The sequence below is a fragment of the Pan troglodytes genome, chromosome 10 (genome assembly GCF_028858775.2).
Source record: "Pan troglodytes isolate AG18354 chromosome 10, NHGRI_mPanTro3-v2.0_pri, whole genome shotgun sequence".
In the NCBI taxonomy this organism is placed as follows: domain Eukaryota; kingdom Metazoa; phylum Chordata; class Mammalia; order Primates; family Hominidae; genus Pan; species Pan troglodytes.
In genome coordinates this window covers 107652106-107677410 of record NC_072408.2, presented here as the reverse complement: position 1 = coordinate 107677410, position 25305 = coordinate 107652106, and the positions used below count along the sequence as shown (strand labels likewise).

General features: G+C 38.4%; 1 protein-coding gene across 12 annotated transcripts in view; it reads right to left on the bottom strand.

Annotated features, from left to right (window-relative positions):
* Nucleotides 1–25305, bottom strand: part of ANO4 (anoctamin 4) — a 413407-nt gene that overhangs the window by 278734 nt on the left and 109368 nt on the right. For 2 of the 12 annotated variants that reach the window (XM_054663453.2, XM_054663455.2), the window contains exon 1: nucleotides 6601–6696. The exons of 8 other annotated variants lie outside the window; for them this stretch is intronic. In XM_054663453.2, the coding sequence (XP_054519428.1) occupies nucleotides 6601–6628 (28 nt within the window). In that variant the 5' untranslated portion in view covers nucleotides 6629–6696. Of the gene's footprint in view, nucleotides 1–6600; nucleotides 6698–25305 lie in introns of those variants that run through there. 2 more of the 12 variants (XM_016924033.4, XM_054663457.2) reach the window with 2 other exon arrangements.

Sequence of the window (25305 nt, the reverse complement as noted above, 5' to 3'; positions counted from 1 at the left end):
TGGCTTGTCTCCCTCCCCTCCCTCCACAGGTCTTTGGTCAGGTGCATCTGGTAAGCGAGGCCTTCCTTCACAGCCCACACTTCACATACCCCCTACTTGATTCACTTTGCTTCTCTGCATTTCCCACCACCTGATACATTATAGAATTACTCCTTTAAGAACTTATCCTTTAATGAAATTATTTTTAAAATAGGAGAAAATATGGATGAATATTTGTCATCACTTTGAATATAGAAAGGATTTCCCAACACAAAAGCAAAGAAAGAATTCACAAAGTAAAAGATTAGTAGACTTCATATAAATAAATTCTTAAATTTACCCAGTCTGAGAAAATTAAAAGGCAAAAAAGCTGGAATTGCCTGGAGAAAATATCTGTGACCATTGAAATATAGTTTGTATAGAAAGAACATTAAAATCTCTGGGAAAAAGCAGCAAGTCTCCTAAAGACAGAAATACAAAAGGATAGGCAGGGATAGATATTTAACAAAAAGGGAAAGAAAAATGAGCAACAAACTTTTAAAATACTCTACTTCACTAATAATAATGTTTAAAATGTAAACAAGAAGATATAATTGTGCATGTTTTTAAAAAATGGGGGACAATGTTAAAAGAATATATGATATGGACAACTTCATAAATTGATGATGGAGGTATAAATTAGAGTCTTACTCTGGAAGCATCTTGGCATTTTTGTATCTAGAGTTTAAAAAATATTGATACCCTTTGATCTGGTATTTCCACTTGCAATATGCATAGCAAGATAGTCATAGACTAACATTCACAGAAAAGTTATTAGCTGCAGCACATTTTAAAAGAGCTAAAAATAGAAACACAAATATCCCACAATATGAGAATGGTTAAATATGTTATGTTATATGCATAATATAGAATATTAATATCTCATTAAAATCATTTAAAATAATTTTTAACAACCTGAAAAAATATGTAATTTTCATATAGTTGAAAATTCAGGATGCTACATACATTGCACAGTATAAGTGTTTAAGAATGTGAAGAAATCTATATAATCAAGATCAAAGAAGACATACCAAATATCAATAATTTCTGCATTCATATGATAAAGGTAGAAACATTTTCTTTCCTTTTCAAAATATAGTTCTGAATTTCCTAAATTTTTATCAACAATTTTAAAAATCCCGGAAAAAAATGACTCTTACTTAAAATAAAAGCACATTTAAAGCGTGGTGTTCATGATCCTAGGTTCTGCCAGTCTCAATAGAATGATTAATATTCATTGTTCATAATAAGTATTTCAGGTAAAATGTATGCCTGAGAAAATTTTCTGATGCCAGAAAAGTTACCTAAGAAAAAAATTTAGATCCTCAAGACAGAAATGGAAACCAAAATAAAGAAAATGATGGTGAACCTGGCTCCAGTACTATGTGAAATTCTATCAGAAAGTGCAGCCTGTTATGATCCTTCATCAAAATGGAAAGCATAGGAGGAATGACTCTCCTCATTGGGCATGACCAGTAGGTGTACAAGGAAGAACCATGTCCTCCTAGACCTTCTTTTAATTATTTCAGTCAACTGTCAACTTTGCTGTTACTTCCTATGATTTCCAAATTCCTGACTCTAATCATATATAAGTCCCCTTTCCAAGGATCAATGGCAGAAATACTGATAAAACTCCAATGAGAAAATGTTTACATTTTATTTTATTTATTAACTAAATATCCCTAAATAAACGATTAATTTAATAGATAAACACTAACATTCTGAAAATTCAGCCTCAATGGTTGCTTCAGGTAGCTGAGGTAGCTTCAGAGTTCCAGGTACTCTCAAATACTTTCAACTCATTTCAACCAAATGTACACATTACAGAATACATTGCACGGTCTGAAAGACCACCTGCTTGATGGCCCGAGCCCACAAGGTCCCAGGTATTTGAGGCTGGTGGTGACAATTAACAGAACAATTGATCCCAAGCCCACAAGGTCCCAGGTATTTGAGGTTGGTGGTGACAATTAACAGAACAATTGATATAATCCCCATTTTGGCAGTTTGGTAATATTACAAGGCACACATTCAATGACCTAGCAAATATAGCTCTAAAAATTTTCCTACATATACATGTGCATGCACAAAATGACATGGGTGAAAAAATGAATTCACAGATATGGAATTTAAAATGGTCACCTAAAAATCCATCAATAATGGACTAGTAAAATGAATTGGAATATATCCATAGAGTGGAATACTTTGAAACTATGAAAGAGATAAAAAGAATCTCCTTGTGTACTCACTCATTTATATAGATGTTTGCCAATAAGACAAACCAGTAAGTAAAAAAGCAAACAGACAGCCTGCAGCCTATGTTACCATTCGTCTTGTGAAAGGTATAAAACTAAAACGTTGACTGCCTCTGGGTTGGAGAAATTGGTGGCTGAGAAATGAGGCAGGAAGGAGACTCTTTCTTCCCTGTATACTATTTTATCTTTAAAATTTGTAACATACGATGGTATTACCTATATGAAAATAAAATAAAACACTTGAAAATACATACAGAATAATTTAACTGTATGTTTCTCTGTTTTTCTATTAATATTACCAATCTCAATTACTGTTTATGGCCCAGGTTCTTTTCTATTCTAGTAAAATACATGTCTATTGTAATAGGCAAATGTTTTCCAGCTCAGAACATTAACTACTGCAGGATCTTTTACCCAAAGGACAGGATTCTTTTATTTTCAATATCAGTTATTAATTTACATGTTTAACTATGATTTGTTAAGTGCTCTCCACATGCTAACACGTGCACGAGGCCTACAAAGTGGAAAAGATGCACGTCTTATTTAAAGGAGCTCATAATACAGTAGGAAAGACAGAAAATTGAGCAAGCAACTTATTCCATTCATAACTATCTATTTATTCCCACTATGTGCAGGACAAATCAACACAGTGTGATAAGTAGGAAAAGAAAGGGAAGAGACAAGGCACCAGGAGAGCCCAGACAAGCCCAGCTCTATCAGAGTAGGTGAGAGAAGTCCAAAAGACAACAGGAATTACCCAGGACATGGAGGGGGCAAGACATGTTCCACCATGTCCAAAAGTTAAGAAAATCCACTGAGCAATCAGTAACCTACAGGTAGTTAGCATGGCTCAGTAGAAGAGTGTGAGGGGGTCACGTGCAGAAAAGAAGCTGGAGCAATGGACCACGAGAAGTCAGACCACAAAGGACCATGCTCAAGGTTTGGAATTTTAGCCCAAAGACACCAAAGACTCACAAAGGGTTTCAAGCATTTGGGATTCCCAAACAGTAGTTTCCAAACTTGGTTATACATCAGTATCATCAAAAGAGTTTGATTTTCAGTCCCACCCTAAACTTACTGAATAAGAATTTTAGGGCATGGGTCCCAGAATCTGCACTTTTTTTAAAAGTTTGCCTGGTGATTCTGATAGTAAACCAACTATAGGATCTAGGTATCTAGGATCTCTGATATATACACCTCAAGGCTCAAAATACCCTCTTAGTGACTAGAAATGAAACAAGGAAAAGTCTCTGCTCCTCCCTCCCAAAGCAATTGCTGAGTATAGAAGAAAGTTGGTTTTATTGGGCTATCCCAACACCAGAGACAGAGAAAGCAAAAGGCAGGAACAATGGGATAAATCAAGGCTAGTACTCTGAAGGGGAACATTTATAAGTCCTAATCTACAGGAAGAAAAAGAAAAAAACAAATGAAATCTCAGTTGACATAGGTACAAAAATTTCTTCTTACTTTGATTATTTTAAGTCATTATAAGACACCAAAGCAGAGAGTACAATTTAACATTACTTTTAGCTCAGCCACATATTTGGAGTTTAAGACTCATATTTGGCATTCATAGCCATACAGCACATACAATCTCAATTGGCCTAAAATGGGAAGTTTTTCACCACCTGAGGCAAAATGAGAAGTGGCTATTTGCTTCCTGTACCAAGATAACTTGATGTTACTAAAGACTGGGGAGAGCTTCACATTCACAACTCTTTAATGCTTTAATGCACCACAGTAAACATTCATCTCTATTTTGGGTTTGTCTTCCCTATAAAAATTCATCTCGGCTCACGCCTGTAATCCCAGCACTTTGGGAGGCCGAGGCAGGCGGATCATGAGGTCAGGAGATCGAGACCATCCTGGCTAACACGATGAAACCCCGTCTCTACTAAAAATACAAAAAATTAGCCAGGCGTGGTGGTGGGCACCTGTAGTCCCAGCTACTCGGGAGGCTGAGTCAGGAGAACGGCGTGAACCCGGGAGGCGGAGCTTGCAGTGAGCCGAGATCGCGCCACTGCACTCCAGCCTGGGTGACAGAGCGAGACTCCACCTCAAAAAAAAAAAAAAAATTATCTTGGCCACCATTTGAGGTGTTTTGCAAGACATAATTACACAGTAATTCTGACATGAAAACAAAAGAAAGAAATAAGGAAAACCAAACTACCATACAAAGATATATTTTAAACATTTAACAGCCTTCAATATAGATGAGTCAAATACTTAATAGAAATACCACCCACAGTTCCACCTGATCTGCACAGCATTTCCTTCCAAAAAAGCAAGTGTATGTTTATTAAATGTATTCATTCACTCATTCAATGGGTATTTACTGGGCATCCACTCTGTGGCAGACACTGTGATAAGTACAATGAAGTGGTGAATAAGGCAATCTTCTCCCTGCCCTCACTTCACATACTGGTAAAAACAAACATTAGACAAAGCACAATAAGGACATGGGGTAAAGTGCTGTGAATGGAGGCCCAGGATGTTAAGGGAACACACCACTGGGACCTAATCTGGATTGGGGGTTATGCAGAGCTTACCCTGAAGATTTTGTAAAAGTTGTGATTTCAAAAATTAAGTAGAAGTTGGGGTGGGTGTGGAAGGAAAGAAGAGGAGGAAGAATAACTGTATGTATAGATTGGGAGGCAGGGTAGGAAGGGAATAAGATAGACATGGAGGAACAGCATTAGAAAATGTATAGAAACGAGATAAAACATAGTGTGCTTTAAAAACTGAGAAAATCATTATGGGTTGGCAAAGAAGGAAAAGGAAAACATAGACAGTATATAAAGAAAGGTGGCAGGAGAGATAGCCAGGGGATACATATACACAGTATCGAATTAATCTGGAACACTCCCCTGAATTAAGCAGAGATGAGTACTTTTGTCCCAATTTATAATTAGCTCTAGAGCATAAAAATTAAGTGCCTTGGCCAAGGTCACCAAGTCAGAGCAAAGTCAGCTGTCTGCGGCACTAGATCCATTTGTCTAATGGTTCCAACAGATACTGAAATTCAGGATATTGCTTTAGTCCCAAATTACATAAAATTGAATTTTCTGATGTTTTAATAGATATTAGCACCAGTAAAATATTTGTTGTTCATAACATCAAATTATTGAGTGATATTTTATTAAGTTTTTCAAAATGTTACCATTGGGGGAAACTGTACACAAGTTCTTTCTGTGTTATTTCTTATAACTTTATATGAATCAATAATTATCCAAATAATTTGTTGAAAAATGGAATTACTGGTTTACCCAAAAACTAACAGTAAGAAGACAAGAGAGGAAAGTATGATTTTTATATACTAGGATGATCTTCATGTTTTTCAGCTTACTACTAATTCATTCAAGGTTTTGGGACACTACAGATTTAACACTGATCAAGGGATTTCTATGTGCTAGACGCCTTGCTAGTTAATTTGCAATCTCATATATGCCTCATAACTACAAGATCAATGTCTTATAATTTCATTTTATGGATTAGAAAATAAACACAGAGCAGCTAAATAATTCACCCAGAGTTTCAAGGGTATGGGTAGCAGAGGCAGAACTCAAACCCAGGTCTGTGTTACTCCAAAGCTCTGGTTCCTAGGTTGAAAGCCAGGTCCTAGGTTCTTTCCTTCCATGGGTCATTCACTCCCTTTAGGCATCCATTTCCTCTACTCAATGAAACTAAACCAGATGAGCTCTGATTTCATTTCAAGTTCTAAATGTTTGCCAACTTACAATGAACTGGTAAAGTAAATGCTATATATGCTATCTAAAAACAACATTATGATAAAATGTTACTTTTTTCATTTATTCCCCCTTTCCTTAGTTTAGATAACTATTAGGGTGAACTATAGAGTAATTGTGCTTTTTCTTAATTCTGAGAAACTCCATGTAGACAATATATTTATATGATTATGTAGCCATGTATCACATAGATACAGACATATGTACCATATAGACAATAAAAAGACTCTATTGCAAACATCTTAAGCTATAAAAATATAAGCAAATTTATTGGCTCATGTTACTAAAATGTACAAGGACAGGCAAGTTTCAGTCATGGATGGATGCTCAAACAACGTCCTCTTGGGAGGAACAAAAGAGGAAGAGAGATTGTCCTAAGCTAAAAAGAGGTCAGAGACCTTAACCTCAAGCCATTCCTACCCTTTAAACCCCAGAGTAATTACTATATGCCAGCCAGTCCTCTCCCAGGTCAACTTTCCTTTCAGGTGCCATCTCAGAAATGTCTAATATTTCTGTGATGACTCATATCCCCTCCAGGTTCCGCCCATTCACAGCTTCTTTGAAAAACTATGTGCACTCACCATCTCCATCTGCTTCCTCACGTCCCATTCACTCTCTCACTCCCTGTAATCTTTTCTCCACCCACCTACACCGCACTCAAAACACTTTTGCTTACAGCACAATGACTTCCATCTGGCCACTATGATGGGCCTTTCCTGCTCTCCGGTTCTTAATCTCCCAGTAGAACTTCACATGGTGGACAACTTTCAGAACTTCTGAAAGCTCTTCTCTTGGATTTAGCAATAAAATATCTGCCTGGTTTTCCCAACTCCTCTGCTGTTCCTTTTCAGTCTTCAACATCCTCTTTCTCTACCCACTAATTAATTTCTCCAGGGCTTTGTCCTGGGTCCCCTTTTCTTCTCTCTCTACGTTCTTCCTTGTTGATCTCCCCTATTCCCATAGTATTAATATTATGAACATGCTAATGCTCCCTAATTTCCCTCTTGCTTTGACTATCCCTCCGGCTGACTATTTTATACCTCCACGTGGATGCCTCATAGGCTTTTAAAGCCCTGACTTTAATTTTTCATTCCTCACTCTCTATATCTATCCTCTCCAAAAATCCAGCTCCTCTACCTTTCTAATTTCAACAAAGGGTTCCACCCTCCACCAGACAGGCAGGTCAGAAACATCCCTCTACCTTACCACCCCACAGAGCTGTGTCTGTTGGGAGTTCCTGTCACTTCAGAACCCAAAATAAATCTTGACTCTAGTCACTCTTCTCCATCCCCACTTCCCCAACTCTCATCCAATCCACCACCCTTTTTCTCCTGGACCAGACTCTTAACTGGCATCCTCACATCCAGTCAGATTTATTTCCAATACATTATCCTAAGAACACAGGGGAATTGCTGTGAGATGAAATCCAGAACATGTTACTCTCCTGCTTGCAACCTCTAAATGGCTTCTCAATCCACACTGGATAGAATATAAAATCCAGTTTCCCCTCAGAGAATGCTCCCCAGATCTGAAACTTATCATCATTCTTGTCTCTAAGTATCTCATTTCCTCCCTCTTTGCACTACCCATTCCATTGGCCTGTTCTCTTTTCTTCACAGGCCTTAACACTATCTGAAATTATCTTTCTGGCTTATTCTCTTGCTTAAATCTAATCCCCTCCTGTACAGTGTACACTCCATGAAGGCAGGCACCTTGCATTTACCTCTGTAATTCTAATGCCCAGAACAGTACCTGATATACAGTGGATACTCAATAAATAACTGCTGAATGAATGAATGAATGAATGAAGGACAGACATCTTTGACATGCATCGTCTTGACTTTAGATGAAAGGAAAGGAAGTAAACAGGAAGTTTATTTTTAGCTCAGCTTCTATCGGAAGAGAATTATCTAATAACTCCAACAGTCTTTCATCCTGGTCAGTTTTTCAACATGAACAACTCATTGTATATTTCAAATTGAAGTCCAAGCTCCCACAATCACTCTCAGATTATTCCATTCCACTCTATCAGCATGGGATAATTATTTATTCTAAAATGACTGGTTGAGCCATTCCTCTCTCCTTATTCAAAAGCCTAACCAACTTAAAAGTGACTTTGTATGTATTTGAAGGAGTAGTAATCATTCCTAACAATAACAGGATTTTATGTGGTCATGTCGTCGTCTACCTGTCTTCTAAATTACAGGATAATTTTACAGAGCACTTTTAAAGGGTGCTTGTTTGATATTGGTAAGGCCCTTTATTCTGTTGAACATCTTGATGAATGTTTGAATATGTAAGTTTGGGGCGAGAAGTTGAGGACAGTTAAACTGCTGTATAAAAAGACATTGAAGCTCTCAGGAACAGAAGGTGTGAAGGATATTTTCTGAGTATAGATTAGAAATATTTTTACAGAGTTACAATATTATAGTTAGGGGAATGTCGACAGTCCAGATACTTGTTTAGTGAATCTATTCATTCTTGACTTAGCTTGACAATAATTTCTTATCTCAGAATCATGATATTGATGCTGATAATGATTATGGTAACCACTAGCAATTATTGAGGACTAAAAATATACCAAGCACATTCCTAAAGCACTTGGTGTGCACTATTTCAGTCTTCATAACAATTTGCCTACAGCCAACCCAGAGAGTAAGCGGTGGTGTTGGACTTGAACCCAGATTTTCCCATGGTCTCAATTGCTATGCTATAAAAGAAGATTAACAGCTCCTCTATCATAATTCTAACAAGAAGAAGTCACTGGAAGGTGATGCTGGTGTGACAGAAATTTTGGAGGAAATAAATTATGTCATCCTGGAGTTTGTGAAAGAGAAAGGATGAATTAAGACACAAATTTAGAATATACCGTGGTTTGAAAGTTTGTGTCCCCTCCAAAAGTCTTGTTGAAACTTAATCCTCCGTGCAACAGTATTAAGAGGTGGGGCCTTTAGGAGGTGGTTAAGCCACGGGGGCTCTACTCTTATGGATGGAATTCGTGCCTTATAAAAGGGCTAAAGGGATCGAGGTAGGCCCCTTTACCCTTCCACCTTCTACCATGTAAGGACAAAACAACAAGGCACCATTTTGGAAGCAGAGAACAGCCCTCACCAGACGCTGAATCTGCTCATATCTTGATCTTGAACTTCTGAGCCTTGAGAACTGGGAGAAACAAATTTCTATTATCTTTATATTACCCAGTCTAAGGTATTTTGTTATAGCAGTGCACATGAACTAAGACAGGATCTTAATAAAAGTGTTCATTAAAATTAGAAGTAAACTAAGCATGATGTTAGGCTCAGAAGTTCTAAATAGGAACCTACCTACCTCAGAAAGGAATGAGCCTCTAAAAAACATTTCAAACAGGCACACACACACACATACATACACATACACACACTTGCAAACAGCTGCGGAGGGGAGATAAAAGAGCAGGCTTCCAGAGAAAATAATGTGGTCACAGAGGAAACTTTCTGAGGGGTTCAGGCTTCAAAACAACCACATAAAAGATGGAAGGAGAATCATATAACAAAGAATGAAATATAAGAGTAGCACTGACCTATATGAAGAATGTCAGAAAAGTTCAACTAAAGCCAGGAATGAGCTGGAGCCTGTGAAAAATGCCAAAGATGACAAAAAGGTTAGGCTGCAAAAACAAAAAGAAAAGATACTCAGAGCCAGAAAATGAAAAAAGAATATTATTGTCCTTGGCTTTCAGTGGGGGGGGGGGGGGGCGGATATTTACCAGTAGTTTGGCATTTGTCAGAAGCTACACAGAGAATTTGGCTGAGACATGTGCCAGTGTTGGGCCCACCAATCTTGCTGACTCGCTATCAGGAAGATTCCAGATCCCCAAAGAGGCAATGTACCTCTCTTAAAACACAAGTCCAAAAATGTCATAGAAGATGCATCCAACTTCTGCATTGTCGTCTACAAAGAGCAAACAGCAAAAGTAGATTAAGTATTGTTAAGAAGTACCTGGAGCTAACAGAAGAAAATGAGTTCATCCTTCAGGCCCTGATCAATTATATCCTATATTTCTGAAAGGCTAGTATGTCTTATAAAATCAAACAATGATTTTAAACTAATATGAAGGCTAGCAGTCCAAATTTGTCCTCAGGACTTTGACACTTGCTGTTCCCTCTGCCTGGACTACCGTTCACCCTGGATCTTCCTATGCTCCGTCACTTTATTTAGGACTGTCAAATGTCACCACCTCAGCCTTCCTGACCATTCTGTTTTGGTAGCTTGCAACCCCCTATTCATTATTCTATATCTCCTCACCCAGCTTCATCTTTCTTTGTAGCATTTACCACTACCTAAGAGATGTTTCTGCTTATTTATTTGTTGCCTTCTTACCCATTAGAATACGAGCTCTGTGGGATATAGACTTTGTCTTATTCACTACCTTATCCACTGTACCAGGTACTCAATGAATACTTGTTGAATGAATGAATATGTACATGAGTAGGGAGACCTGGGTCAGTTATAATTTTGGCGGATGTCATGACAATATCAAATGATGACAAGATTTGTATGAGCCAATAAAAATAGGTGGTAGCATTTTTTTAAATGTCATTTTAGGCTTTAGTGGTATGACAGTGGTATCTCAGGGATACATTAGAATTTCCCAAGTGTATTTACCATCATAATATCCATCTTTGAGACCTTCTCCCCTCATTTCTGGTTCAGTAACTATATGATGAGGCACAGGCATCTTTTTTTTAAAGGTGTTCCCATTGCTCACCTCCTATTAAGACTCACTGGCTAGAGAAAAATAGGTGGTCATTTCATTGGATTTTGTCAACCAACGTTCCAGGCATGTCTAAAAGATCCTGATGAGGGCTGGTGACCTAACTCAAAAACAACATGATCTGGTAGTTTTTCAGGTGAGTTATGGTGCATTTAGAGAAGGCTAGCCAAAGACAAATGCAGGAAATAATTAACATTCCATAGCCTAATAGATGTCTTTGGCCAATTCACAGGTAAGAAAGCTGACCTCTGACTCTAGTAAATGTCTTTACCTCTGTCACATCAGGGATCTTTGAGGGGGTCTCTATGTTACTACAGTCTGGAAAAGAGATATGTTTGGCTGGAAAACAAACAACAACTCATGATTGCTGCCTTCACATGTCTGAGGGACTGTGACTCAGAAAATGGGATATAGGTTTATTTTGTTCCTAATTCCAACCTCTGAAACAATTCAATATGAACAGGAGAAGTAAAAATAAAAGAGCACTGAACAAGGAGTCACCCAATCTAGGTTCCATCCCTCCTCTGACATTTACTACTAACTGCTATGACCCAAACAAGTCATTTACTCTCTCTGTGTCTCAGTTTCCCCAACCGTAAAGTGGCACAATGCCTGCCCTTCCTGCTTCATACTGCCTTCAATAAAGAAAGTCCTCTGAAAATCGTAAAGTTATATATAGATGGTAGGATTACTACCAAGTTACAGGATCAAGATTTAATTTGTAATTAAGAACTTTCAACACTTACAAGAACCAATCTAGTAGTGCAAGCTGTTTCAAACTGGGCAAGTTCAAACTGGGACAGAAAGACACGGATTGTTAATTGCACTGAAGTCATTCCTCCTTGAGAAGGAAAGAGAATGGGTAACTAATGTTTTCTAAGCCAGTGGTCCCTTTATTGTTATTATTATTATTATTATTTTTGGTTTAAGGACTTCTTTTTCATGTCAGAAAATTTCACTGAACACACCACTCATAAATATGTATGAGAGAGGAGGTGGGGAAAAGGCCACAGCCTCAGCAGCATCTGATTACAAAAATTCAAAATAACCAGAAGTACGATGTACTAGCTGATGCAGTCAAATAATTTCCATTTCTCAAGCACTATAGGACTCATGTCCATATGAAGACGGGCAGTATGATTATGTGTGTAAGACATTACTCAGACTTCTAGGAAGGCAATACACTTTTTAGATTAGTGCACATTTTACAATAATGCATTCATTTTTGCAGACAGTGAAGCCCAGACACAGAATTCTTATTTTTTGCCACACTAAATTAACTAGTGGGCACCATCCAAGTCCAGTCAGCCTTCACAAATGAAATAAGGTTCTGTCTAAAGGAAAAAAAAAATCTTTAAAATGTTCACTTCTCTTAACTCCAGCAAGCAAATTTCAAACAAGCAGTGGGTCCTGGATGTTTTACCTTATTTATTTGAAAATGCCACTGATTGTAAGATACCCCATTGCCATATGTACTGCGAATGAAAAAAAAGGCCAATTAAACTATGAAAGAATACTTTATCACTTAAAATTTTTTTATCTTTATTAAAATGTGCTTTTAAACTTGCCCAGATTGTTTTTTGTAATATATATTCTTGTACCTACATTACAAAGAAATAAACTGGTTAAGGTATCCCTAAACTTTCTTTATTTGCAGTTGGAATCTACTAAATAAATTGTGACTTGGTGTTTTCAGTTTCTGTGCTTCTCCACACAAAATCATTCTCTCTGCCATCAAGAGGGAGGTACTACAGCATCTCCTCAAAGAGAGATCACATATTATCTCCGAGATTTTCTTCTGAGCCACTGGCCCCCATTCTGCAAGTTCTGGTACAAATCCACAATCAAATGCAATGATATCACAATTACGGCCTGGCCAGCAGAAGTATAAGACACATCCCAAAGACAGAATGATGTACATCTTGAAAACAATACAGTATAAAATTCTTAGGAGAATCAATTCAGAAAAAAAAATAGTTTTCTAACTAATAATGAAAATAGGCTTATCTTCCTAAGTACCTCATTGGTGATGTCCTCAGTCTTCTAATCCTCAAGGCAAGATAGGGAACCTGCTTTTAGTCTCCCTTCTGTTTCATCTAACTATACTGCCCATTGGACTTGCTCCTTGCTTCTCAGTCCTCCATCCACATCTTCCTTCAGGCTTTAATCCATCTCAAACACTTGATAATTACAGTTTTCTAACTGCCCTTCCTACTTGCAGTCTCTCTGCAATCCAACATATTAGGATTAATGACCTTCAAATACCTCTTTCATCATTAATTCCTAGTTCAAGCATTCCCACCTGCCCCATTTTTCCCATGGCTAAAACATCGAACTCCTTTGAAGGCCCCATAAAATCTGACCTCACTTTATTTATGAAACTTTATTTCCCACCTTCCTCTCCACACATCTGACCTGATGCTTGGGCCAGTCTCCTTATCTTTTGTTTTTACCATATGTATTCCCAACAGCACATTTTTGATCAAGCTACCTTCTCCTCCACCTATTCAGCTGTAACCTCTTTCCCTTGACAAAGTCTTTTCTGACTTTTCCAGGCCCTGTGGACTTCTTATTCTGTATTCCTGCTATGCTGATAGTGAGTATATTTTGGTTTTAGACTGAATGTGCACTCTTATTCTTTTTCCCTATGAGATTGTCAGCTTAGAATCATCAAAAACCAAACAAACCTTGAGGCTCAGTCAACTCCTGCCAAGGTGGCACCCCATACCCCCATTCAGTTTTAGTCCATGCTCTTTACAGTCTTTTGCAAGAGTTACCACCTGCTGCTATATCTTTTTTTTTTTTTTTTTTTGAGACGGAGTCTCACTCTGTCATCCAGGCTGGAGTGTAATGAAGCGATCTCAGCTCACTGCAACCTCCACCTCCTGGATTCATGCTGCTGTATCTTCTCACCTTCACCACCACCAGCCTCAGCCATGTGCATCTTAAATTCATACTCAATAATCACAAGGATCAGCAAGTCCACTATGCCCCCTACCATGGCCACCAACAGGCCCTATAGGGGCCTGTGGAATATTGAATAGTCAAGGCTCACTCATGCTGAGCAGGCTAAGCTGGTCTGTTAAAAAGGAAGGGGCAGTTATAAGAAGAAAGGGGGCTTTCTGAGAAATAGAACCACTTAACCATGGCATCTATGATGTTTGTATCAGACAACCTCATGCTGACTTGAAAATCTAAAGAAAAATAATCTGTTGAAGCTCTACCTTTATGTGACTTTGACCACTCAAACCTTTATTTGACCACTCAAACCTTTATTGCCCTGACTTTGGGTATGAGCGAGCTTTTTTTTTTTTTTTTTAGAGACAAGGTCTCCCTCAGCCACCCAGACTGCAGTGCAGTGGTCCAATCATAGCTCACTGAAATCTTGAACTCCCAGGGAGAGAGCACTTTTTTATTTAATTTGTTTTAACAGAAGTGGTCTCACTATGTTGCCCAGGCTGGTCTCAATTTCCTGGGCTCAAGCAATCCTCCTGCCTCGGCCTCCCAACGTGCTGGGATTACAGGTGTGAACCACTGCACCCGGTCGAGAGAGCAATTTTGATAAGACATCTCCCAAACAGTTGTTAGACTATTTAAAAGATACGATAGCAGATAGGGAGTGTAAACTCTGAAGCAAGACCGTTGAAGTCCTAAACCCATTGCTTATTAGCCGTGTGACCTTGGACAACTGACTTTAAAGCCTCTGCATCTTGGTTTCCTTATCTGTCAAACGAAAATGATATTATAACAGTACTATTTATCTCATATGGTTGTTGTAGGATTAAATGAAAAATTCTTAGAGCTGTGCCCAGTACAGAGTAGGTGCTCAATAGGTATTAGCTACTACTATCATTGTCATCATCATCAACATTTTTATTAACAATAAAAGCATTTCATTTATTGTTATTTATCTTTTACTATAAAGGCATCTACTGGCAGGCCTGTTCCAAACACAAGGCAAAGCCTGGCTTCTCTGATATCATTTCTTCAACCTACCCATTAAAATATTGCTTTTCTCTAATGTCTTGTCATCAGCCTTCCTCTTTCAATGTAAATTCTCTCCTTTGGGGATGTTATCAAGCCAGCTTTCCTTGTGAGTCCTAGACCTGCAGTCAAAGTTAAGACTCTTACTGTATTCTGATGTCTTCACCTGGATGGTTCATCCACAGGAACCTGGAATATCACATATCTCTCCTGGCTCCTCACTACCTATGGGGCAAATGCAAATCCCTCAGCCCAGCATTCTTGTATGCATCTCTTCAAGTGCCATCATTTTCAAACTCCTAGACCTTGGGTCATCCTATTCCCTTCACCTAGAATCCCTTTTCCTTTTCCTCCATTTGAAGAAAAACTCCCTTGGAAGCATTGCCTATGACCTCATTAGAAGACCTCCTCTTTCCTGTAGGTTCTCAAAGCACTCCCAGATATTCTATATCACAGCCCGTATCACACTATATGATAGTTTGTGGCTTCTCTCCTGTTCAGAAAGAGCTTAAAGACACAGGAAGGGGAACATCACACACCAGGGCCTGTTGTGGGATGGAGGGAGGGGGGAGGGATAGCATTAGGAGATATACCTAATGTAAATGACGAGTTAATGGGTGCAGCACACCAACATGGCACATGTATACATATGTAACAAACCTGCACGTTGTGCACATGTACCCTAGAACTTACAGTATAATAAAAATATATATATATAAGACTTCATATTTTATTCATTTTTGTATGCTTAATGCCTAGTACAGTGGCAGACACATATTTTTCAAATAGATTAATAAGCTTCTGAGCCCAGGCAAACTTTTACTAGATTTTCTAAATCCCTAACAGATCAACATTTTCACCCACGGGGACTCCAAAAACTTATTGATAAATGAAATATAAAGGAAAGGAAGTAAAACGTATATGCAAAGACTACTGACTCTAAGATTACTAATAAATATTAGTTTAGCAGTTCAGCACACAGAATATTATAAGAAATGAATTTGCATTTTTCCCTGGCATTGTCATATTTTCTACCCAATGAATAGGGCCTTCAGGCACTGGTCCTGCTGTCACTAATTGAAATGTGTTTTCCTGATATTCAGCTTGTGTTGCTTTGTTGATTCATGTAGCACCTTGCTTAATTAAATAATGTAAGTGCTTGGTTACATAAGGGTACCAAATTTCCACTTCACAATTCAAGAAGTCATCATGGAAGGAGCCACTCAGTATTAGATAATACTAGATGGCAGTAGCAGTTGCAATAGAAAAATCCAAATTATCAGCCTCACTGATATCTGTCTACAGCTGCTATACAATGGTGTGGTTCTATTTTACATTTCGGTGTTCCTTGCGTGCCCTGTAGAGAAAAAGTATAAATACAAGCACAAAACCGTCCACATGGGGAAAAAACAGCACAAATAAGCCAGTAAATCAAATCCCTAAATTGCAGTAAAATGATCAACTACCTTGATGTTGCAGATCATGCAACTAATACAGACATTATGCTTACCTCTCAAAAAACTTTTATAGTAGTTTATGTGGTCAATACTTTACAACATCACAGCAATGATGCCAAGGACAGAAAAAGTACCGAGTAGAGAGAAGACTGCAGAGATTCAACTCTTGGCTCTTCAACCGTCTGTGGCTTTCCTATTTTCCTTAATCTCTTTCCCTAAGCCTCCTGTGTCTGTGATTAAGGAAAATCCTGCTCCTTCTCACACATTATGCCCGTTGTATCTGTAATTCAACCACTCAAAATGAATTCAAAAATATATACAAAAGGTATTTGCCAGGCACTCTACAAGCCACCCAGGATACAAAATGAATAAGATACATCACTCCCTCAAAGAGCTCACAGACAAGTAGAGATCTAACCAGGCCCATCCTCCTGCCTGGGTGCAGTTAGCCTGCACCCTCTGCCTAATTTTGGTGCTTGCTGCAATGTACTGAAGTATGTCCTATCACATCTGTGCCTCCTCTTAGACCACAAGGCCACTGGAAGCAGAGGCCACATCTTGTTCATGTGTCGCATCTATGGTAGTCTGGTTCCCTCCTACATTTCTGATCTCATCTCCCACTACTTTCCTTCTCCTTCATTCCACTCCAGCTGCAATGACCTCTAGGCTGGTCCTTAACGTGCCAGGGGAACACATGCACCTGTGTTTGCACTTGCCATTCCCTTTGCCTTAATCACTCTTCCCTCATATATCTGCATTGCTAGCTTCCTCACATCCATCAGTTTTTGTTCAAATGTCCCCTCCTTAGTTAGTGAGACCTTCTCCAATCACTTTTTAAAACTTCAAGTCATATACCATAGCATTTTCTATTGCCCTGCCATGTCATCTTTTCCTCCATCACACATCACTAATACAAGCTGCATTTTTCTAATCTTGCTCATTGTCTGCCTCACCTTGCCACCAAAATACAAGCTCCAGGAAGACAGGAATGTTTATGTATACACTGCTATATACACGGCACCTCAGATAAATGTTGGTACATGTATATTGAAGGGTTAATAAATATGTCATGAATATACAAACTTAGGAACTCCAAAACCTAGCATAATTACAATCTATGCTCTTCAGGAAATGAAAATTTCCAGAGTTTGAAGGGTAAAAATGGTAGGGAACGTTTTGGTGGTCTGGTCACTGCAATTCAGTTTCTCCTTCCTAACAGCATCCAGACTTCCTTTCAGGGACTTCTCTGTCTCCTGCTGTGTGAAGTCTTTGGTGATAATAAGTTCAGGTGCCTGGGCTCGTACTAGGGCAGTCGAAAGGGCAGATCCTTCCACTAACTGCCCTGGTGTAGCTGGGCTGAGCCCATCACACAGTCTCTTCTTATTTGCACCCTAAGCAATTGCCACAACAGTGGAAGAAGCAGTCGGAGCTCATTCACCTCGGTGGGGGTGGCTTGCTCAACAACTGCTCCTGTTATAAGACTGTTCACCAGATTCCTCGTCTCTCACCCATGTGATACCTCTTTGCTTCCCATCCATTCCCAAGCTTGGTTCTCTAGACTGGTGAACCAAGTGAGCTACCTTAGCCCTCCCAAAAGATCCTCTCTTTACCCATGTCAGCCAAATCCTTTCTATTGCTTGTATCCAAAAACTCCAATGATACAACGTGAAAAAGAAAATAATAAATCAGAGTATTTATTAAGGGACAAATACGTTTCCTTATTTGGCTCAGAGAAGAATGCAAGTCCCATGGGGTCCATGTAAGAGAAGTGATCAGATCTAGTCTTTGAATAATGAACAGGATCATCTGGATGGGTGGGGAAGGATGAGGCTCTGAGACAAGGAAAAAAGAAACAATACTTTAAAATCTCCTACTATGAGCCAGACACTCTGCTAGACACCTTCCTCAAGAACCCACAACTAGTAAGACAAAGGTGGAGCTTAGACTTGAGACAAGATCAAAGTGTGGTTTCAAGGGAGTGTAAGCAAGACTGAGATAGAAGATCAAATGACTAATAGAAGAACCTCTTAATTGGAGGGGTGGTGAATAAAACTTGAGATTAATTATGAGGTAGTAAATGGTAGAACATCTAAATTTAAATCTTCAGGCTATGACTATTCATCCTGACTATGACTCAGGAATGGAAGTGAGGCTAGAAACATGAATTGGGTAAGAAACACAAATTTGAATATAAATTAGTGAATCAGTGCTCTAAAATAGTAAGCTAATCTATTTATACATGTGAATGACAATATGTTCCATTTGTATATTACTCTTTTCATACAATGTTTATCTTGAGCTGCATCAAACCCTAATGATTACATCAGGTGTTAGAATGGGGGTATTAAACTAAGAAGTAATTACTCTTTTGCTTTTCAGTTTTTAATTACTTTTTGAAAAGATAGATTGGAGGCCATAAGTTACATTTTTTCATTTTCATTACCCTCTCCAGTTCCTGAATAGTTTTTCAAACTGTGTGCATCCTCTCCCCCAGTCCCTTCCATATGAAGTTCTAGTGTTCACAAATACGTTGCGAAAATAAGCTACAGAGCATTTTAAATATGCTTATTTTACTTGGTCAGAAGTGTCAGTCTCAGGCAATCTGTCTGCTAGAAAGCAAAAAAACCAATTCCTTACACAAGAGTTGAAATATTAACTGAGTATAAGTGTTTAAAGTGTTAGCAGAAAATAAACAATATATTAGAGGTGGAGAAAGTGGCTCTGGGAAAGAAACTAATGATTGAAACCATGTTTTCTTCACTTTCTCTTTATTTAAGATGGCATCTTTAAGACCATATGTAGCTCAAAATGGTGAGTTCCTTTCCATTGTGTTCAGATAAAATTGGTTCCACAGATCTTGAGAGGAAAGTGATTTTGACATGGCAGGTGGCCAGCCGAAATCATTAAGCAGCAGGTCTGAACAAATACGTAAGCAAAAGCACAGCAAAGAAAAGAACTATTAGCTGACTATTCCTCAACTAAAGTAGATGCTCCCTCCCAACATCAGCAACATAAAATAATATTTCCCTAAGCAGATACTTTACACGTTTCCGAGAAACCAGAATGACCCCTGAGGTGATGGGTAAAAACTAGCAAATGTCATCGGTTCTAGGTGGATTGGGGTGTTGGGTTATTTAAGGAAACACACGTTCACTTACTGCTAATTCTCTTTAACATGCATTTTCACAGAAACTATTGTTTTGCTTTTTCGTCAACTCACCCCAACACCTGCCAATACCCATCCTTTAGCAGAGACAGTTTTAGTCACGGGTTTTACAGAAAGGATTCCTGTATAGAACAAAAAATAATTTAGGACCTTAAAGGGCCTCTCAGGTACCCTGAAATATAAGACTACATAAATATTCTTAAAAAGTCATCTGCGTTCTTTCATGACAGGTAGACTCTTCCAGAGTGATCTTCAAAGCTTACACAGAGGATTGGGGGGTGGGGAATGAGCTTCCCTGTCTTCATCAGCCTTCATTCTGGAGGCTGTGTTGCATAAACATGTGCATACCTGAAACTGGTGGATCTCAGTTCAAACCCTGGCTCTGACACCAGAACAGATTTAAGGATTGTTAACTTACAAATGGAATCATTTGTAATATGGGAATAAAGATGGTACCAGCCCGCTACATTTATACTTCTCAATAAATACTAACAATCAATATTTTCATTAAAATGCAAGTGGCATGCTTCAGGAAAAAAATTAGAAGAGTCTGGAATTTTAGAAATCATCTAGTCCCACTCTATCACTCTACTAATAAAGAAGTCACAGCCCAGAAAAGTGAAATGGCTTGTTCAAAGGGTCACAGCTAAGTGGCTGGGTGGCAGGGCTAGCCATGCAAAACCCATGTTTTCTGACACTCAGGACACTGGCCCTTCCAACCTTATCACAACCTAATGAAGCTAGAACCACAAGTTTATTTTAATACATTTTCTGTAATAAATACATATTAAACATCTCCTACAGTCAAAGTTTCATACACTCTTTTCCTCTCCATCAGCCTTGTGTTACCACACTGAGGAGCCCAGTGCCCTCCCCAAATTGTTTTCTTTCTCCCTATCCCCATCCAAACAAGCTAATTATTTTTCCACAGGTGGAAGTGATTGACTATAGACCCTACACGGGACTTGTTATATAATAGGAACACAAGAAATACTCATTGAGTGACTTCACTCATGAAATAATCTGTTCAAAAACAGAAAATCAAAAGGAATTAACCTGGAATTGTAGCAAATGTCTATAGGAAAACTGATGGAGAAAACTTTTTGACGGGGGAGGAGTCCTCTCTAGGTACTTCTTAAATGCACAATACGCAAGTGTCAACATACTCATGAGGCCCATGCAAGACACGTGCCACCAGGAATAGCAACTAAACTAAATGTCGACTGTGGAGTGTCTGCAACAACCTCAAAGAAAAGTCATCCAGTACAGCCTGACAATTTTAAATGTCACAGCATTTTCTATCAAGTACTTTTATCAATAACCACAGGATCTTTATACAGTTTTAAATATCAGTTCAAAATGGCATATTTAGCCAAGTTACAAGGCATTATAAAAGGTACACATATGTTAAACTCTTAGTGAGGCAGAAATAGATTTTTACGCTAGTCACTGAGGAATGGGTCTAGCTTACTTTCCATAAGAGACAGATTTCTATATAATATTTATAAGAGCTTATGGTATACTCATTAAAAGTGAAAAAAATAACTTTAAAAATCCACACTTTTGTGCTCAAAGTGGATACTTAAGCTAAAAGTGAGCTCACAGTACACTGATAAACTCAAGTCAAATTAACCATTTCTTAAAAATATGCTAGAGTAATGAAATAAAATGTAAGAAACGTTATCTCAGCAGCTGGATCACAATGACGGCAGGAGAAGTATCTGGTATGAAATCCCTGTCTGAGCAGGAAGGATGACATAAGAGCCAACAGAGAGTGGCTGGATGGCCCATGTGATGTCCATTATTACCCAAGAAGCAGTCCCGGGGCAGTTCATCTGCTGTAAGAGCAGAGGGCTGATGGTCTGTGATGACAGAACCTACACTTTGGGCTTACCCAGAGTAAAGAGAAAGGCATGTTGGGATAAGGTAAAATAATCTGTCTAGGTTCTACTCAACGAATACACTGGAACACTCAAGTAGAAAAATAAAATGGACTCCCGAGCACTGCCTAATTCTCAAAGCGCACTAAACATCATTCATCTTCTCAGGCAAATGTAGAATCATCTTCTAATTAATCCCCTATTTTCCCATCTCACAGACCTCTTACTGCTGCCATTTAGAAAAGAAAGAAGAGAAAGATGGCTTTCCTACAGCATCGCGGGCCCCTTAAATATTCTCCCTTTAACAGCAAACTGTGTTGCTTCAGGAATGTGGTTTGACAAGTGAAAGCAGCAGCCAGAAATGTGGCAATGAGAAACCATCTCCCATTTGGAGAACACTTGAGAGCTCATAAACTGCTTTCATGTATATTCTTTCACTTAAGCATCAATACAATGATATGCAATAGGCATAATGACTGTAGTCCTACTCTTTATATGTCTAAGAGCTGTATCTCAAACAGATTAACAGACTTGTTCAAGATCACACAATTATTGAGTAGAAGAGCCACGATTTCAATGCAATTCTGTCACCACTCCACCACAATGCTGGTTCTTACACAAACTGTGAACACATGACCTCTGAGACCCATAAAAATATGCTGGAGGAACAATGATTTTACATGAATGATATTAACGTCACTGAAAGCTATGGCACCCACTTCACAAAGAATTAGGTCTTGGCATTTATCAAGCCAAAGAAAGAATTTCATATAAGGTTTTGTGCGCAGCTCACTATATTTTAATTGATTTTGCCCATGCTATTACAATCAGGCATAATACTACAAACATACATTTCAAGGAAATATTAAGGGATTACCTTGTACTGATTTCTTCCTTGACATCCACCCAGAAGTAACAAAAATATCTTATTCATAAAGCAAAACATTAACTTTAATTTACACTTTAAAAATTCTAATGACAGAATTCCTACTAGTGATTTACATACACATTGTACTATGTTAAGGGAGGAAAAAGTCCAGTTCAAATTCTTCCACTAGGACTGAGATGAGATCATCTAACAGCTAGGTTAAAAATATTGACATGAAAGTGGAAAGGAATTAACTTCTATAGAGCAACTATTGCATGCCATTCTTTGTGCTGATGGTTATTAAATATGTATATACATATTTCCCAGGAATCTTCACAATAACTTTATGGGATAGAAGTTATTAAACTCATTTAATGATAAGAAAACTGAGGATTGAGAGTTAAAAAGTAATTTCTCTGAAGTTACCCACCTAATAAGCAGCAGAGTTTAGTTTCAAACCAAGGTCTATTCACACCAAAGAACATGATTTTAACTCCTTTATATGATAACATATGTCGATTCAGCTTTTCCATCTACTAATTTATTTAAAGAAACCAAGATATATGTTTTTCCCACATGAATCTCTAACAGCAGAGCACACTATAAGGGTATTTCATCCTAAGAGCAAAGTTTAAATTAAGATTTTTTTTTTAAAGACAGAGTCTCACTCTGTTGCCCAGGCTGGAGTGCAGTGGCACAATCTCAACTCACTGCAACCTCCACCTTCTGGGTTTAAGTGATTCTCATGCCTCAGCTTCCCAAGTAGCTGGAATTACAGGCACATGCCACCATGCCCAGCTAAATTTTTTGTATTTTTAGTAGAGATGGGGTTTTACCATGTTGGCCAGGCTGGTCTCAAACTCCTGACCTCAAGTGATCCACCAGCCTCCCAAAGCTAAATTAAGGATTTGATAAGCTATATGAAGTTGGAGAGAAGAAGAATGTTATTCATATATGTATTTCTATCTCCACCTTCCACCCTTTGCTTTTATCTGATTCCTGCTTACCTCCTGGCAATGGATACTGGTATCCTCATCGCCTTTACAATCAATCACGTGTAAAAGATATAAAGAATAAGGTGGCACCGCATGGGCTGTTATTTTCCTAAAGTGGCATGAAACTAAAAACTTGAAAAGATAGGGACTCATACGTGTAAATACTAGTCATTTTGAAAATCATTTTTCTTAAAATCTTTTTCCAACACCCACAGACAGAATCACTGAAAAGACTTTTACACTTTTTAGCAAAGTGAAGAAATGCTAACGGATGGGGAAAGCACTAGCAGAGACCCAGGGCCTTGACTCTCCCCGCATGAGTCACTGCCACTTGGAAAATAGGAATGAGGTTTCCATGATTAAACACAGTTCCTAAAAGCAAGAATCCAGATGCCTCCAAAATACCCCTCTCCAATTGGGGAATGTGCTGAAAAAAGGAGGAATGGAGGAAATATTTAATAAATGTTAGTTTTACACAAAAGGCTAAAAAGAATACAAATAATGAAATGGTCTGAAGGTAGGTAGACCAGACTTCTTGCCAAGCCCAATGAGACAGTGGACCCTACTCTGAATATGAGTGTCTAGCATCCCCTAGTGGCTGGTGCACATTAATCAAAAAAAATTTTTTTAACAGGAGTATGTATCACAACCTTGTTTCTGGAACTAAGACTCTAGATATAACTTACCCCTATCCATTTGAAATGGTGTGAAGGGACACCCGTCGTAGCCCCCCACCACTGAAAACCTTAAGCTTCCCCTCAACATATATATGTTAGAAGTGGGGGTGAATAATGAAGGCCAGAAGCGTAGCATCAGGGGATCTCATGTGAACTTTTTCCTGGGGACCCCAACAGCTCTAGAGCTTCAGCTAAAGGCCTCTGCATCTGCAATGGCTGGACTTCTTACCCATTTTAGCACCTCCAAATACAGAATCCTAACCATAAATCAAGCAATGCTAAAAACGCTTTTATTATCTAAAATAATAATCTGATAAATGATTATAATCTAATATATATATTTATATCATCAAATATTGACATCTATTTCCGCTAAAATCATTCATCTGTTAACATAATTCCATTCATTTAGTCAGCTGACAAATATTTATTGAGCTCCTACTATGCAGGCATTATTCTAGGCATAGCAGTAGACAAAACAGAAAAAATTCCTACTTTCATTGAGCCAACATCTTAGAGGGATAAAAAAACAACAAAGATACATTTAATTTAAAATATAAGCTGTTATGGGGGGTATTTCTTTCTTTTTAACAAGTTTAAATAGAAAGACCAGGAAAAATATCAATGAAAAAGATATTTTTAAATAAAAACCTGAAGAAAGTAAGGACATTAGCTATGCATATAATGATGGAAGATCTGTATTGGCACAGGGAATCGCGAGTACAAAGGTCTTAAAGCAAAAACATAATTGGGTGTGTTCAAGGATCATCAAAAGGGCCTGTGTGGCTGAAATAGGGTACATGAGGAAGAGTCAAGAAGGCCAGATGATGTAAGAGCCATTATAAGGACTTTGTCTTTTACTATCTGACTAAAGCAGAAAGCCATCAGAGGATTTTCAGCAAGGGAGTAATAGGACCTGACATGTTTTACAAGACTACTCTGGTTACTATATAGAGAACAGGCTTTAAAAGTTGGCCTGGGGAAGTAGAAGGACATAAGTAGGACGGCCAGTTAGAAGTCCATTACAGGGAGAGATGATGGGGGCTCACACAAGGATGGCCACAGTGAGGTGGTGAAAACTGGTCGGATTCTGAATATATTTTAAAGGCAGACCTGACAGATGTGGGATGTGAAAAAAAGAGTGGAGTCAAGGATTATAAGATTTCAGCCTCAGTAACAAAGGATGTAGTTGCCATTGACTGAGATGGAAGAGACTGCAGGAGGAACTGGTTTGGAGAAAAATAAAAGCTCAGTTTTAGCCAGGTTAAGTTTGGAGATCTCCACTGAGATCTCATACTTAGAAACTACAATAACTAGAAATGTTACTAATAAATTCACAAGTTGCATTACAATTCAAGCACAGTGTAAGATAAAGGAACAGGGCATTGCGGTTGGGAGGAGGAAACCATCCCTAGAATCTCCCAAACACCAGGCCCTAGCAAGCAACACTGGGCCCAAACACCAGGCCCTAGCAAGCAACGCTGGTCCAGTACCATGGACAGCACC